Source organism: Artemia franciscana, chromosome 1 (genome assembly GCF_032884065.1).
Source record: "Artemia franciscana chromosome 1, ASM3288406v1, whole genome shotgun sequence".
In the NCBI taxonomy this organism is placed as follows: Eukaryota; Metazoa; Arthropoda; class Branchiopoda; order Anostraca; family Artemiidae; genus Artemia; species Artemia franciscana.
Window position 1 is genome coordinate 56,224,681 of NC_088863.1, and position 15,849 is coordinate 56,240,529.

The 15,849-nt window shown below is 33.3% G+C and overlaps 2 protein-coding genes across 5 annotated transcripts in view; one reads left to right on the forward strand and one right to left on the reverse strand.

The window, feature by feature from the left end:
• Positions 1–15,849, forward strand: part of LOC136031546 (uncharacterized) — a 611,644-nt gene that overhangs the window by 62,117 nt on the left and 533,678 nt on the right. For all 4 annotated transcript variants that reach the window (XR_010618532.1, XM_065711218.1, XM_065711229.1 and 1 more), the window contains one exon: positions 2,526–2,749. Coding sequence is in view for 3 of the 4 variants with exons in the window: in XM_065711218.1 (XP_065567290.1) it covers positions 2,526–2,749 (224 nt within the window). In the remaining variant the exon portion in view is untranslated. The remainder of the gene's footprint in view (positions 1–2,525; positions 2,750–15,849) is intronic.
• The window catches only part of LOC136042655 (protein N-terminal asparagine amidohydrolase-like), a 29,748-nt gene continuing 22,845 nt past the window's right edge, over positions 8,947–15,849 (reverse strand). Inside the window, exon 5 of the mRNA XM_065727645.1 lies at positions 8,947–9,068. Within this exon, the coding sequence (XP_065583717.1) occupies positions 8,947–9,068 (122 nt within the window). The remainder of the gene's footprint in view (positions 9,069–15,849) is intronic.

Sequence of the window (15,849 nt, forward strand, 5' to 3'; positions counted from 1 at the left end):
CAAATAAATCCTACCGAAACGAACGAAATTCTGAATAATTACCTGAGACTCAAAATCGAGCTCAGTGTTGTGCTGTTAACTAATCTATATTTTCCTCAAGGGCACCTTTCCTCAAGTTCAACCTGCATAACTGTTTGCAATCACGGTTCTGATTAGGCAAGTCGTCAACATCAGAACAGGTCTAATATATTGATGCTCAGGCTATCCTCATCTCAATTCTATTAATGAGGGCTGTTCTCATATTAGCGAATTTACCATGAATGAATTGATTCGGGGAAATACCAGCAAAAAAGAGACGATGTTCAATATATCTCTTTGAATGAAACTTTTAAAGAATCCCTAATTCTACTGTTCTTTTTCAGTCATTTTCTTCGATGCTAAGAAATTTCTAGTGGATATTTTTGTCTCTTTAATGGTGTTATGAAAATTATTATTTTGTTCATCAAGATTTCCCTTTTTTTACAGTTATGGTTTCTATCCACGACTGTTACTCTTATTTTGCCGTTTTTGATTCCCTAAAAGAACTGATTTTATGGAATACAGGTCAATAAGAACTATACTGGATATGACACTTATTAAAAATAAACACTTAAGGAATTAAATAAAAAAGATTAAAAAAGTTTTCTATTGTTTTGAATAGTAAAGTTGTGAGAGTGAAACTTTAGCTTAAAGAGCGAGGCGTTGAGGAGAGGACAACCCTTTTCACATACGGAATAATTTCTGATCGTTTTAAGTTTTATTGTCACTACTTACTTTCAGTTAACAAAGCTTTTTTTTATTTCTAAACGTTTTTGAATTAATGGATGTTTTATTTTGGCTCACATTACGTGAATAATTAAAACGACATTTGCATATTAATTTTACTTTATTTGGTTAAATAGTTTTCTCAAAGTTTTGATCGGATGATTTTGAGAATTAAGGGGCATGGGAGGGGGTCTAGCTGCCCTATGTTTTTGGGTTACTTAATAAGGCCAATAGAACTTTTAATTTCATTTAAGAACGTTTTTATTAGTAACAAATATACGCAAGTTACAAATTAACTTACATAAAAAAAACTTTGATATTTGCATATATTTATTATGTATATGAGGGAGTTCCCGCTCTCGTCAATACCTCGCTCTTTATACTAGAGTTCAAATTTTGTTCTAGTTCTATGAGAATGGCCCTCTAAATAACAAAGGCCGTTTTACTAGAATAAATTGCTCTTTTTAGATTACTAAGAATACTTTAGCATATATAGTGAGGTATTGAGGAGGAGAAAAATCCCCTCATATACATAGTTTCTGTTCGTTTTAAGTTGTAATATTACTCCTTACTTTCAGCGGAAAAAACTTGTTTTCTTAATTGATTTTATATTGTTTTTTTTTTAAATAACGCTGGAGAATCCAGCGCTCCCTTCATGGAAATTCTCTTCCCCCCGTAAACTCCTCCGTGGAAAGATCCTCCCATGTAAATCCCTCCACCCAAACCACCCCCTACCCCAACCAGAAGAAATCCCCCTTAAAAGTCTGTATACTTCCCCATAACCAATACTATATTTAGACAATGAGCAAAGTCATAGATTGCAGCCCTTCCTCTGGGGACTGTGAGGTATTAAGTCGTCCTCCAAGACATGGTTATTGGATTTTTCGATTATGTTGAACAAAATGGCTATCTCAAAATTTTGATCTGATGACAGTGAAAAAAAATGAGCGTGGAAGGGGGCCTAATTGCCCTCCAGTTTTTTCGGTCACTTAAAAAGAGATCTAGAACTTTTAACTTCTGTTAGAATGAGCCTTCTTGCAACATTCTATGACCACTGAGTCAAAACGATCACCCCCCCCCCCCAAAGAAAAAACAACACATCCGTGATGTCTCTTCTAGCAAAAATACAGAATTCCACATTTTTGAAGATAGGAGTTTGGAACCTTCACTACAGTAGAGTTTTCTGATACGCTGAGTCTAATAGTGTTATTTTCATTAAGATTCTAATAATTTTATGGGGTATTTCCCCCTTTATTAGAAAATAATGCAAATTTTCTTAGGCTTGTAACTTTTGATGGGTAAGACTAAACTTGATGTAACCTACATATTTAAAATCAATATAAAAAATTTTTGATATAGGCATTGGTATCATAATTTCGTTTTCTAAACTTTGAGTAACTATTGAGCTGAGTTGCTGCTTAAACGAACACGACATCCCTATTACTGCTTCACTTTTTCCGTTTTTTTTCGCAAATACTATGAAATTGCAAGTTAATATTGTAGCTTTTTCACCATCTTTTTTTTTAGTTTTTATTTCTAGTCAACATTGTATTTCAACAAAATAATGCTGTAAAATTCTTGATGGACAATATAGTCCCTTCGACCATCTTATCAAAATCTAATTTACCAAAGTTACCTCTTCTAGAGTTTCGGTTACTATTCACAAAGGCCACCCTTATATTACCACTTAATTTTACTATGGACGATTACATTTGCTGAAAAAAAAAGAAGTTAAGATATGAAACATCAAAAGAAATCCTTAAGTGTTCTTTACTTTTCAGGTCTTTTCACAAATGCTATGAAATTGTTAGTGGATATTATAGTCCCTTCAATCGTTTTAAAAGGAAAAGATGCTCTTCTTGAATGTCAGTACGACTTGGATGATGAGGGTCTGTATTCACTTAAATGGTACAAAGGAAATGAAGAAATTTTTAGATTTATCCCTGGAGAAGAACTTCTAAGTGACCGTATTAAAGGATTTAATCTGCCAGGAGTCAACATCGTCGTAAGCATTATTTTTTTTTATTCCACTTGGACATTTTACAAGTTATTACATAGTACTTCGTTTTAATTACTGATTATTGCGACTTATAGTTATTTAAATCATTGGCCTATTATTTCGAAATATCTTTATTTATTTTACAAATAAATGAAGTTTTGAAGATAATACCACTATGTAGAACTGTAATGTGATTTAAACTAGGCTCACATTAAAAAATCAATACAACTGAATTGACAGTAATGAGATTTCAAAAACTAAATGGACAAACTAAATTGGAATGTCAACGGTTATGAGCCTCAACAGTGATATTTTACCTATTCCAATAATTTTAGTCGAACCATGTGTAAGCTAGTAAATGCTTAATGAATACTATTTTTGTAAAAACACCCATTAAAAGCTGATATGAGTAGGAGTCGTATTTTACTACAATTGTAACTGGTTGCTGAAACAAGAATAATCCCAACGTTTAATATTTCTTAATTTGCGATTTGGATGAATTCTACAAAGGTATTGTTAATTTTGCTACACTACTGAATTATTAACAGAAAGCTATTGTATAATACACTACTTCTTTAGCTGCTGTATTTTTTGTGTAAGTGTGTTTCTAAGGAGGCGGGAGTTTGATCTATTGTTGAAATAAATCAAACTCCAAATCCCACGGAAGCTCAAACTTAATGTCCTAAATATTTTTGGATATTCTAAACCCACCCCTTTGACAACCTGGGTGTAAATATCGTGTTTTGATTTATTTCCACATCCCCATCGAAATTCCTTGAAAGCTTCAAATTGTTTAGTATTGTAATTGTGACTATCTGAAGAAGTCAGAAGATTTATTCCTAATCACAAGCAGTTGTAGTCCCAGTCACAAGTTGGCGTATTAGTTGTCGCAAATAGGCACAGTTGCAAGCAGTCGCAAGTTATTATAGTCGGAGTGATAGTCACAAGTAGTGTGGAGTCGCCGAAGTAGTAGCAGGAGGGCATATGGAAGTTATGAGTTAGTGCTTTTGACCATTCTTAAGATATTGCAGATTAGCTTTTTGGATAAATTTGACGCTATTATTGAAGTTAAAAAAAAGACCACCATCAAGTAATGTCTAGGGTTAATTTAAAGCTGAAATTTAGGAAGGGTAACTACCTCCCAGGAAGCTATGACGTTGATAGACTTCAGAATGAGAACTTGAAAGAAACTTTCCAGGAACAGTTGAATCCTAACTTGTAGAGTTTAAAATATTACAATGTAAAAGATGGATTGAATAATTTTAGGAAAATAGTTTGTGAAGTTGCTGACTGTGTTATTGGGAATAAAGTTAGAAACGCAGGTAAAATATTTGTGAAAACACTTTTTTTTATATAGAGGAGGAGGAAGGGCACGTACAAGAATTATCTGTGTGATTTATTACACAAAATATAAAGAATGTAAAAAAAAGTGAGTGAAAGCTTTAAAATATGAATTATTGACTTGTGAGGTGGATGTCATAGATATAATTGCCGAAGATATGGGAAGATGAAACTAGACGACATAACAGTAAAATATTGTATTGGAATGCTAATAAATTGAGAGAAATAGTCAAACTGGAATTGTCCTAGTTAAAGACAAGAACGGGACATAGATTACTGATAAGGAAAGAGTTCAAAGAGACGGGTAGAACATTTTTAGAATGTGATAAACCGTGAGAAAGTTACAAGAAAAGATATAGAGAATAATGAAGAAGTTTGTAACACTGATGATGAGAAGGGAGATATATTTTTTGAGGACGAATAAGTGGCAGTGCTAAAACGACTAAAATGAAATAATGCCCCAGATGATGATAGTATGGGAAACAAGTTTCTTAAATATGGTGGTTATGAGGTTTGAATATGAGATTATATCTACTAAAGATTATGAATGTGATTTTTGAAAAAGGGGAAGTACCTAACGTTACGAGAATAACACTGCTGCGATGAAGGTAGGAAATCAGGTTAGTAGCTGGTTTCTTATTAAATCAGAAGTCAAGCAGAGTTGCCTTCTATTTACATTTGTATGGATCATTTTGATAGACTTTGTTTTAAGGAGCACAGCCAACCCAATGCGAGAATACAGAGTCCTATGGGGAAATAAAACTCTCCTAGACATAAATCTCGCTGATGATTGAGGCATCCTTGATGAAAATATTAGCAAAATGAATAGACTCTTAGAGGTTTTGTAAGTTCAGGGTGCAGGATTAGGCTTAAAAACTAATGTTAAGAGGACAAAGTCATAATGGCAAGTGGGCAGCTTCAGTTACCTAGGTAGTTACACTCGTAAAGACAGTCGGTGCAATGAATATCGAGAATGTCAAGGGTTTTTTTTCACAGTTGAAAAAGTTTGGAAGAATAGGAAAATAAGTATGTGAACTAAGATTAGAATATTGGAGACTACATTGATGACAATTGTCAATTATGGTTCTGAAGCATGGGTGCTCTGAAACGAGGAAGGAAGATTTACTAGATGTTTTCCAGAGAAATTGCCTACGGATTGTTTTGGATATTCGATAGACATACTGTATTTCACAGTAGGCTCTACGAAATGCTTGATTCAATCCCACTTTCTAGGGGTATTATAAGAGAAAGTTTGAAATGCATACCTTCTGCGGATGAAGGACGAAAGGTTGCCAAAGTTTGTCATTTGAGCTAAAAATATTAGGCTAAACGAAAATTAGATGGTCCTTGGGTGGGGTGAGATACATAATTTTGATAATCTGGATACGCATAGTGTCTTTCAATTTAGTTCATCATTCCCCTCAACATTCCCTAAGGTTTCACCTTAATGTCCTTAGCCTTTTTGGACATACCCAGAATCAAAATTTTCTTGTTTCCCGATGATATATCCTGTATAAAAGCAATCAACGTATTGTATAATTTACAAACTTTGCCCCAAGGACTCTATGGCACAAGGTATAAATTACTTTTTCCAAATTTCAACCTTTATTTGTAAAGGGCATCTAGAAAAGACAAGAGAGGGGGCTGTCAATTAAGGGGGCTTGTTAAAAGACAAGAGACGATATATTGATTATCGAATTTCGACAGTAAAAATATCGATAAAACGATATATCGTCTAATCAAATTATTACCCAGCGCTACTACCATCAAAAGCTTGGCCTTGCAAAAAAAAAAAAAAAAACCTATTTAATTAAAACTTCTGAAATTTACATTTCAGAAGGATATATTTAATACAATAAAGTAAATTTAATTTCACCGAATTTGTTTTCAACTTATAGTTAAGAGCTTTACATTGATTAAATAAAAAAAACAAGTTTTTTTAACTGAAAGTAAGGAGCGACATTAAAACTTAAAACGCACAGAAATTACTTCGTATATGAAAGAGGCTGCTTCCTCATCAGCGCCCCGCTCTTTACGCTAAAGTTTGACTCTTTCTCTCAATTCTTCTTTTTAAAACAGTAAAAAACTTTAGCGTAAAGAGCGGGGCGTTGATGAGGAAGCAGCCTCTTTCATATAAGCAGTTCGTTACCACGAACTGTTTGAAAGTTTATCCTCATTTAGAAGTAAATAGGCTATGCATGAAGCACTGCTATTACAGAGACAAGAAAGCTTATGCAAATATTTAGACACCAATCATTCCAAAAAAATATCCTCAAAGTATGTAATTTGCTGCAGTAAATTTTAAATTTACTATTATCTTTTCTTTTCTTTTACTCGGTTTTGTATAGTGTGGGAAGGGAAAGTCATCTGATTAATGGTAAAAAGAAATGAAATACATAATAAAAATACTTCGTTTTCTCTTTGTTTACTTTTCGTTCATGTTTGCTCATTCTTCCTTTACTGTTCCGATTTTTTCGTTTAGAACAGTGACCATTTTTTAGTCGTTTGAACGAAAGGGCCATAATATTTGAAACGAGTCATTTAATAGTGTTGAAATATTTTGCAATCACTACTTCAATCATTTTAACATACAAAATAGAATATAGTAGCTCTAATTCTTCGTCTACACTTTGCCTAGTCTACTCCAGATTGGTAATTTTCTTCTAATAAGTCAAATGTGAAACAAATAAAAACGCCCATTGTGTAATCATTGGGCCTAAAGCCAGTAAAAATGGCAAGAAAAAGGAAAACACAAGGAATATTTCCCCTGTGTCTAAAAAGGCGTCTTCCGAAGATATAAAAACCGAAAAGAATGGGAAAAGAAACACCCAAAAAACTAATAAAATGGAACAAACGCAAAGAGATTTAAAGAACAAATTTGGAAAAGGAAGTAAGAACAAGAATTAAGAAAACAACATAAGAAAATCAGATATTTCTATCCAAAAACTGAAGGAAAACTAACATACAATATAGTTACTCCCTTAAAATAAACAGCAGCAAAACGGTACTTTGTGTAGGAACTATAAAGCAACTAAGAATGATGAAGAAATTCATAAAACTTAAAATAGTTTATTTAAGAGACAATATTTTGCACGGGTATATTGTGCTTATTTGTGAGACAGTCTTTTCCAGTATTATTTTAGTAGCTACTTTTATGTTCAATTGCTGATAGCAAAAGGAATCTTGTTTTTCATATTTTTTTTTTGCCAATTTCACGCTGGAGATTTTTACACCTATTTTCCCTTGACAGTGTTCCTGAAATACTATCTTATAACTAACGAATCTAAAACAATACCCAAATAGCCTTTGATATTGGCTCTTAATTGTTAGTCTTAGAGTCGAGCTACAGGCATTTTCTTGTCAGCAACATATACAGCAACAGAAACATCTTGGTTTCCATTGCTTTGCTTTTTCTTCCCTTAGCTTGCACAGGTGATATGGATCTCACAATTTTCATCTTGTGGACTGAGAACCGAACAAATGCAGAAAAAAACTTTGTTATTTACATTGCTAATCGTTCTTGATAAAGCTATGGGATTATATTACCAAGGTTTATGCATAGCTTTTATTTAACTGTGCTAACTTTTAATTTGAATGCAGAAATGTATCATATACAAACTGATGTTTGTTTTAATTAGTTTAAATAGTATACCTGTTAGTAGAAAAGTGTGTATTTAGATTCACGCGAATTTTACGAAAATACCACAAAGATTGTCATTTCCTACGAGAAAATGCAACATAAATAGTCACTTCCGACCAAGTAGGCTTTTGAAAGGGGTTTGGTCCAACCAAGTTGTCATATTCATTCTCATTTATAAATAGCTTCCCTGTGTCTGATTCTTCCCTATGCTAACACGCTAATGATGCACACAATACTGCTAACACAGTAACCTGCACTAATGCTAACACATTTCAACTAGTGTTTTCACTTAGTTCCAACCAGATTTTTGATTGGTTCGTTTTGCACCCAACCACAGAAAATCTGACATGTTTTTCCAACATTACTACACTGGTCTAAATTCCAACAAATATCCGACTCCAACTGAAAAAAATGACAATATTCTGTCGCATTGGAGTCTTTTTCTTTTCACAAGACAAGCTTTTACGCTATTTGTGCTGCAGCTCCTCCTCCCTCAATGGTAACTTGTATTTTTTTACCATTAAAAAAAAATCCCGACTTATTCACACTCATTTTTTTTTTTTAACCTCATATATTTAAAAAAAATAATCATTTAAAATCCCTTTCTCCTCAAATACAAAACAAACTTTCATCATTTTTTTTCTTTTTAGCTACACTTTTTTAACTACACTAAACGCATTCCTCAGCCGTCGCGTTGGCTTTTAAAATTTTGAGTAGGTTTAAGCGGGGGGCATCGACTTTTAAAGCATAGTATACATGTCTTTTTCTTTTCATGCCAAACCGAGTTTGCACAATAAAGGTATAGGTCACACTTTTTAGCGAGTTTCTCTGATCTGTTTTAACATCTTTCAAGGTTGAAAAGAACCACTCTACAACAACGTTCGAAAATGACAGGAGGTTGGGACAATGCTGTTTTTATAGAAGCCACGTGACGCGGAGAATCACAGACATCTGTCAAATTCGGAAGATGAAAGAGCAGTAAACTCCACCATTCCTCTACTATCTTTCTTCCATCCAACGAAGGTGCACTATATATGTGTAGAATCTCTTGCAGAAGACCAATTGCATCTATGTTTAAAGCTTTCGTAGTGCCAAGGATCTCACAGAATATAAACAGTTCGTTCTCAAATGCAAATCGCTGCTTGATTTGCTTTACTACCTCCACAAATTTTACGACCACATCCATAGATGTTTTTCACTTCACGTTCATCTGCTTTTGTGCTCAAATTTGACTGCAATCTTTGAAGAACTCTCGAGCTGCCATTCCCAAGTACACATCTTCAGCTGGAAGGTATTCACTTGCTTTGTTAGGGTCGAGATTCAATGGCGTGGTTGACATAACGTCTTAATGAAATTCATGGTCAGATTTCATAGAAGTATCTTAACCTCTAATTTTAATTTTTGAAATAAAGGTATTTTCGTTTTGGAAAAATCTGCAGACAGCTCCATCACATAGAGAACAATTCAAGCTGAGTACGAAGCAGTGGATATTTTTAGGGCTTGTGAAGCCCTGTTTTTTGCATGAGTTAGATCCTCAGCTACAGCTCCCTAAAAGTAGCTACTTAGCGTATCCCAATTATGCAATAGTCGATCAACACACATCCTAAGAGACAGTCAACCTGGTGCAAGCACATACAGGAATGGCTGTCTGTAAACTTCCAGTGCAATTCGAACTCAGAGTGTCATTTGGCGCTCATGCTGAAGTGATTATATAGTGTGCGATACAGATCTTCCCATTGCTTTGGCAATTATTTTCAAGCATAAGGAGTAGCTAAATGAATTGAATGACTACTGCACTTAATAAAATATCACAGATATGAATTTGCCTTTGATTGTGCTCATAATGGAGTTATTTTAAGCAGAAGGTTTGGCATAACCATAGCCAAACATAGCATTACACGTGTCCGCACAGAAGCCAACCCAGTTCTCTGTAGGTATAATTTTATCTTGCCGAACAAACTAGGTTGAAAATTGTTTCCACTTTCCCATCACAACAATCAACCATATAAAGGAGGTCTACTTGTATTTTAAACTCCTTATTGTGGAAAAAATTGCATCAAATTTTCAAAGGTGCCCCTTTCTTAAATTAGTGATTAATTTATTTTTAATCACTAAGAGAAAAGTCTGCACATGTCGCTAATTTGAAAAACTTCTCCAGTAAAAAACAGAAAATAGAGAACAATTTAAAATCACACAATTAATTGTTTTTTTATTAAAACTCCGACAAAATTCTGACGTCTTATTGAGTATTTTTTTGGTCTGACAAGAGGGCCAAAATTCCGACAATGTTGGAAAAATCAGACATAGGAAACACCAATTTCAACGGCGGTACAAATGACCCAGAAACAGGCGTTGTAATGCTTGTCTTGATTTCTTTATGTGAGAACGATATAAAATGTCACGCTTGATCTTGTTTGGAAAAACAAAGTTTTATTTTCAACATGCAGAGCTCGTACCTGGGCGAACAAAAGTTTCCAATGGTATCCTCGTCAATAAAAAAAAAACTATTTTTTGTTTCAATACTATTAAATAAATATTTTACAATTGATTTTACTTCTGAACTCCACCCCTATCCCATCCTTTCATATCTTTTTTTATTAAGAGCGATAATTTTTATCGCTCTTTCAAATCTAATCTGTTTTAAATACTAATGAATGCTAAACTACCAACATGCGTGAAAGATCTCTGATCATCCCACTACAATTGAATAACCACTTAATTGCTTATATTTTATTTTTAGACTGATTTTATCTTTTTTTTAAGCTAGATTTTTGTTTCAATTCTAAAAAAAAACGACTATTAGAAAAACGCATAAGGATCTGCACAAACCTATGCTACAGCCTAATTACCTTTAACTTATTGTATATTCACTTTCAAGGCTAATCATGTCTTTGTTTTGAGTTCGTTTTTTAACTAAATACTAATGAAAGAAAATCCTAGCAACAAGCGCAAAGATCTGAAAAAGCCTCTGATTTAATTTAATCGGCACTTTTACATTTGAAATTTTTTTTCAAGACTAGTTTTTTTCAAATTTTACTCTTGTGACTTCAAAGCATTCTTTTAGCACCATACAATGATTAGCATCACAAGCCGAGCAAAATCTTAAGAACTAAGCTTTTTCTGACTAACAAATCTTTTTCAACTTCACCCATAAACGTTTGAAATTTTTTTAAAAAATCACCAATGGAAAGCAATTCCTCCCAAGGATATTTTTCGACGGGAGACTGCACAATTCTTATCCTAGAGACTGCACCCCAAAGGAGAGCTTTTGTCAAAATACCTTACCTTTCTATACCTGACAGAAGATGAAAGTTTATACACGAGGTACCTTAGCCTAAACAATGTCTAAATTAAGAATCTTTTTTTTTTCTATGAACTATCACTTGACAATTACTCATCATAGAGTGTTGAAATTAATTTTAATTTGAAATGAAGTTTTAAACCCCTCTCCTATATAAAAAAATATTTTTTTATAGAATCAAGCATGTCTCTTTGTTTGACTTAAGTATTGTCTGGTTACTATATGCCAAACTCTTCCATATGTTAAAGAAGAAGACTACTGCTACTGACACTAGAAACGTCTGATCATTTCCAGTTTACTCTAAACAGTATTTTCATAATACGACTATTGTCAGAACTTTGGGGCCTAATAAAATATGATTTATGTATTGTGAGGGTCTGATAGGAAAATTTTGAGATTAATTTTAATCTTTGTTACAAATTTCATACTTTTATGAGTCTATTAAAGAGGCTTTTCTTGGAATTCGCTCAAGTTTGCCATTAATCATAGATTTAATCATGTCTTTCGCTCTACAAGGTCTTTGAAGTTTTTAAAAAAAAAATCACAATTAAAAAAATTCTATTTCTTCTTTTTAAACTTTAAAAGTCAGACCCCTTTCATTTAAAAAAATCTCAGATTTCTTAAGAATTTCAGAGTTCTAACCCTTTGAATTTTCATTAATTGGTATCAAAGTGTCATATATTAATGTTCTTATTACAATTTTCACTAAAAAGACTTTCCAATATAATTTTTTTAACAATTTTTTTTCTTCTAATATGTTTAATTTTAATATCTTTTTGCTAGAATTTTCAATTCTCAAATTTCAAAAATCAAATAATCATAGTTTCTTTCTAAAATTCAGCCTTTAACGATAATTTTCAGCAATAAAACACTTGCTTTTTCAAGAATTCAAAAAAACTTCTCAATTTTCTTCCTTCTAGCCTTTTGAATTTACATATCTTTATAACTAAACCTTTCATATTTTAAGAATATCAGCTTTCTCACAATAAGAATATCAGTTCTTATGTTGATTTTCAAGAGTAATAAATTCCCCGTTGAAGAATTTTAAGAAATGTCCTATTTTCTTCATTCCGTTTTCTGAATTTTCCTATTTCTGCAAAAACAATTTCACCTTTCAAGAATTACAGTTTTCCAAAACTAAAGTATTTTCGTATTGATTTTCGACAACAAAGCATTTCTAATTCAAGAATATTGACCTGTTTTGCATTTTCATCCTTCCAAATAGCTTAAAGTTTCAAATTTTAATAAATAGACCTTTAACATTTTCAGAAAACACTTTTAAATTCACTATATTGACAAAATTCCCATTTTCTTACTTCTAACAATTCTGAATTTTCATGTTTTCCTTTTCAAGCTTCAAGAATATCAGCTTGTATGACAATTAAAAAGAACTTTTGTTAATTTTTTTACAACAAACACTTCCAAAATTCATGAATTTCGACAAATTTCAGATTTCTTCCTCTTAATCCTTTCAATTTTTACGTTTTTATAACTAAACCTTCCGCACTTCGAGAATCCCAGCTTGTCTTCAGAATTCTGCAACACTGAAATCGCTTTTAATCTACAGAGCCCTTCCCAAAACAAGAGTTTTCGGTAAATTTGTATTTTATATTCTAATCTGACGATTGTTTGGATTTTTATATTTGAACTACCCCTATTAATCTGTCTTCATTTATAAATTTCTAAAGTGCTGATGACCAAAAAAGTTCAAAATATATGTTTTAAATTGAATTCAAGGAATGCATCGTGGAATCTCATGTAGTTTTAAAATAAAGTGCTCTAAAAGTTTTAATTTCATAATCGATAAGAAATTTATTTTATTGTAAATTGCTTTACTGTTCGTATATTATGTGCCAAAAATATCAAAATTATTGTTGAAAATTTGTCTTGCCGTTAGTAATATTATTGAAAGTTAAGGAATTCATTTTTTACCGTTGAGAGCCAACATGTCTATAGCAGTTCTTTCAGAATATATCTGCTTTAATATTCAATGTAGAGCTTCAGTTTTCTAAAATAAAAGCATGCTCTTTCTTCTTCAATTATTTCATTATTTTTTCTGCACTGGTTGGTTCACTGATTTTGTTTTCCTTACCAATTGCAATATTAAATCACTATACGGTCTCTTTTCACCTTCCAAAGAAGTTATGTAAAGTATATTAAGCTGTGGCGTTAGTAACATAATTAAAAAAAAATAGTTCGTAAAAAGGAGAGTGAAGAGTGATAAAACAAACAGAAATAATTTCTTATATGATGGAGACCGTGTCTCCTCATAAATCCCCAGCTTATTACACTAAAGTCTCATAGTCGTACAAATTTGCAACGTATTATATTTAAAAATATGGGATGGGAAAAAGAATTGTTTGAGGCAAATTTAAGGCAGTGCATTAGCAATGCTTAGAAAAAAAGTGAAGCACGTTCTGTGGAATTTTCTACATTTTTTCACCGAGACACTTTGTGTGGAAGGACTTGATATTCAAATTTCTAGTGTCCTCTTTGAAATTCAGGAGTGCTTGGAGGGCAAGTGGTCCCCCACCCCGTATTCTCCCAGAGAAATACGATTAAGATATTGAGATACTTCTTTTGTTCGGAATAGTTGAACAGTTCAATAAATCTAGACCAATGCCTTTAAAGATGATAACCCCATAGCCCTTGGGGCAACCACTGTAAGCTATGCAATTCATACTGCGTTTATATAAATTATTTTTGTATTGGGAAAGAGAGACATGTTTGACCCTTCGTATCCAAAAAGGGTAAGAGTATTAGGATGAAAATGTTCATAGATTGTTGAGAGCTGCGTTGCAATAAACCCAAATACAAAATGTTCATGCAGGTCTTATAAAAAGCGTATCTCAAGAATAGCTTAAGGTATTAAGTTGATGGAATAATGCAGAAGGTGATTACGTTCCAGCTACTCTTAATTCTAGCGTTTTTTGTATTTTCTTCAGCCACCAAGTGCTTCCCCATTGGAATTAATATCGGATAGCTAGGTTTCCTTTTGAACACTGGCTAGCTTCCTCGAAGGTGGTGATGCGACACTTCTCTGGAATTACTTTGACATCATGTTTTCAGGGTGACTTATACTTGATCAAACTACCAAAGGTGTCAATTTGATCAAATTTGATGTGGGAGCCTGGTTTACGGTGTACTGGAGATTGTTTCATTTCTGAATTTTGCGGACTGCTAGTTCTCCAGTATATACCAAAGGCACTTATAATAGAAGACTCCAGATCGCCCGCTTCTGTGGTTTTTAAGGTGTATTTTCTCAGATGGACAAAAACAGCCCAGATCAAAGAAATATGACCGTGGATATTCCCCTTCACCACCACCATAGTGGTATATCATAAAATCTAGGTATTTCCATCCATTTTAAAATTGTCAAGAGATTTCCGTTGAGCAGGAAGATTACATCTCTTATGACACTTGTCCTCGCCGTTGCTGTTTTCTGCTGACTCTCATGAAGACCGGTAGATTTGTCCTCATTAGATTGATTATTAAGCATTGATTGTGCTACAACAGGCTTCTATCATCTCCAATTTCAGTCTTTGAACATTAATAGTATGCAGGACAGATGTGCCGTCTTCCATCTTGCCGTCTTAGTAGAACAAATGACGTCAAAAATCAACCGCATCAAAGCAGAAGTGAAGTCAATTTTACTGAGCTTTAAATTGGTATTCCAGAATCAATTTATGTTAAACATCTGGTCAAATCTGCCTATCCTGGACCTTTAACCTCCCTGACTAGGCCTAGTGTTTCTATTGTGGGCATTGCGGAATCTATTTAGCAAAATAGGGGCAAAGATAATTGCCTCAATAAGAATTAGAGAGATTTCTTTGTAGTTTTGCACCCCGCCTTGTCTTCTTTTTTTTAAATGCTGGGACAAGAATAGGTTGCTAGACGTATTCTCCCTGATACCCCCAGAAATACTATCCCCTGCAGAGATTTCACCCGAGGAAATTCTTCCAGGGAAGTTACTCCAATGGAAAATTCTCCCAGCAGGAAGTTCCTCCTGCATTCAAAATTAAGCAGCCGAAAACAAAAATTACAAATAAATGAATTCTGGATTTTTCTGCCTATATTCCAAAATATAAACAGAATTTTCGGCGTAGAATGTTGCAATAGTAGAGTTGCGATAGTAGAAGAGTTGCTCTATGACATAAATGCACAGATATAACAAGATGGAACTAAGGAATACGAGTGATTACCCTCCCATACACTTGTTCTGGTACCGATCAGAGGCAACAGTGGCCAAAGTGTTTGGGATGAGAGGAGGAATTTAAAAACTACTTTGGGTAATCTTGCTATATAAAATGACTTCTTTTTGTTTTTTATCGACTTCGATTGGTCTGCTTTGATTGATTTTACCTCATATGATTCCATCAGTGTATTTCCAAAAACAACGAAAATTAAATGGAAAATGAGCCAGTAAAATAGATACCTCACACCACTGTTTTACCGACTCAACTTTTTTATCCTTTTTCATCCACCAAGAAAACTTAAGATTGACAGAGCTTCTTTTTCTAAATAAGCAAGCAATAGTTTAAGTAAAAAGAATTTTCAAAATGTCATCAAGCCCTACCCGTAAAAAATATTATGTATCGTCCATTAGGCATGCATCAGAATGTTTTATAGTCTGAGGTACCTTTAGTTGTATAGAATCTGTGAACTTTCGGTAACTAATGTGCAAGCGTATGACATTGCTTCCTCCACATCTCGGAAGTGGAAGCATGCAGATTACTTTCCCAGCAACTGGGAAGCTCAATATTTAGTTTTTTAATACTGTGAAATCAATTGAAAATCTCAGAATTTATGGTCAATAGCAACTTG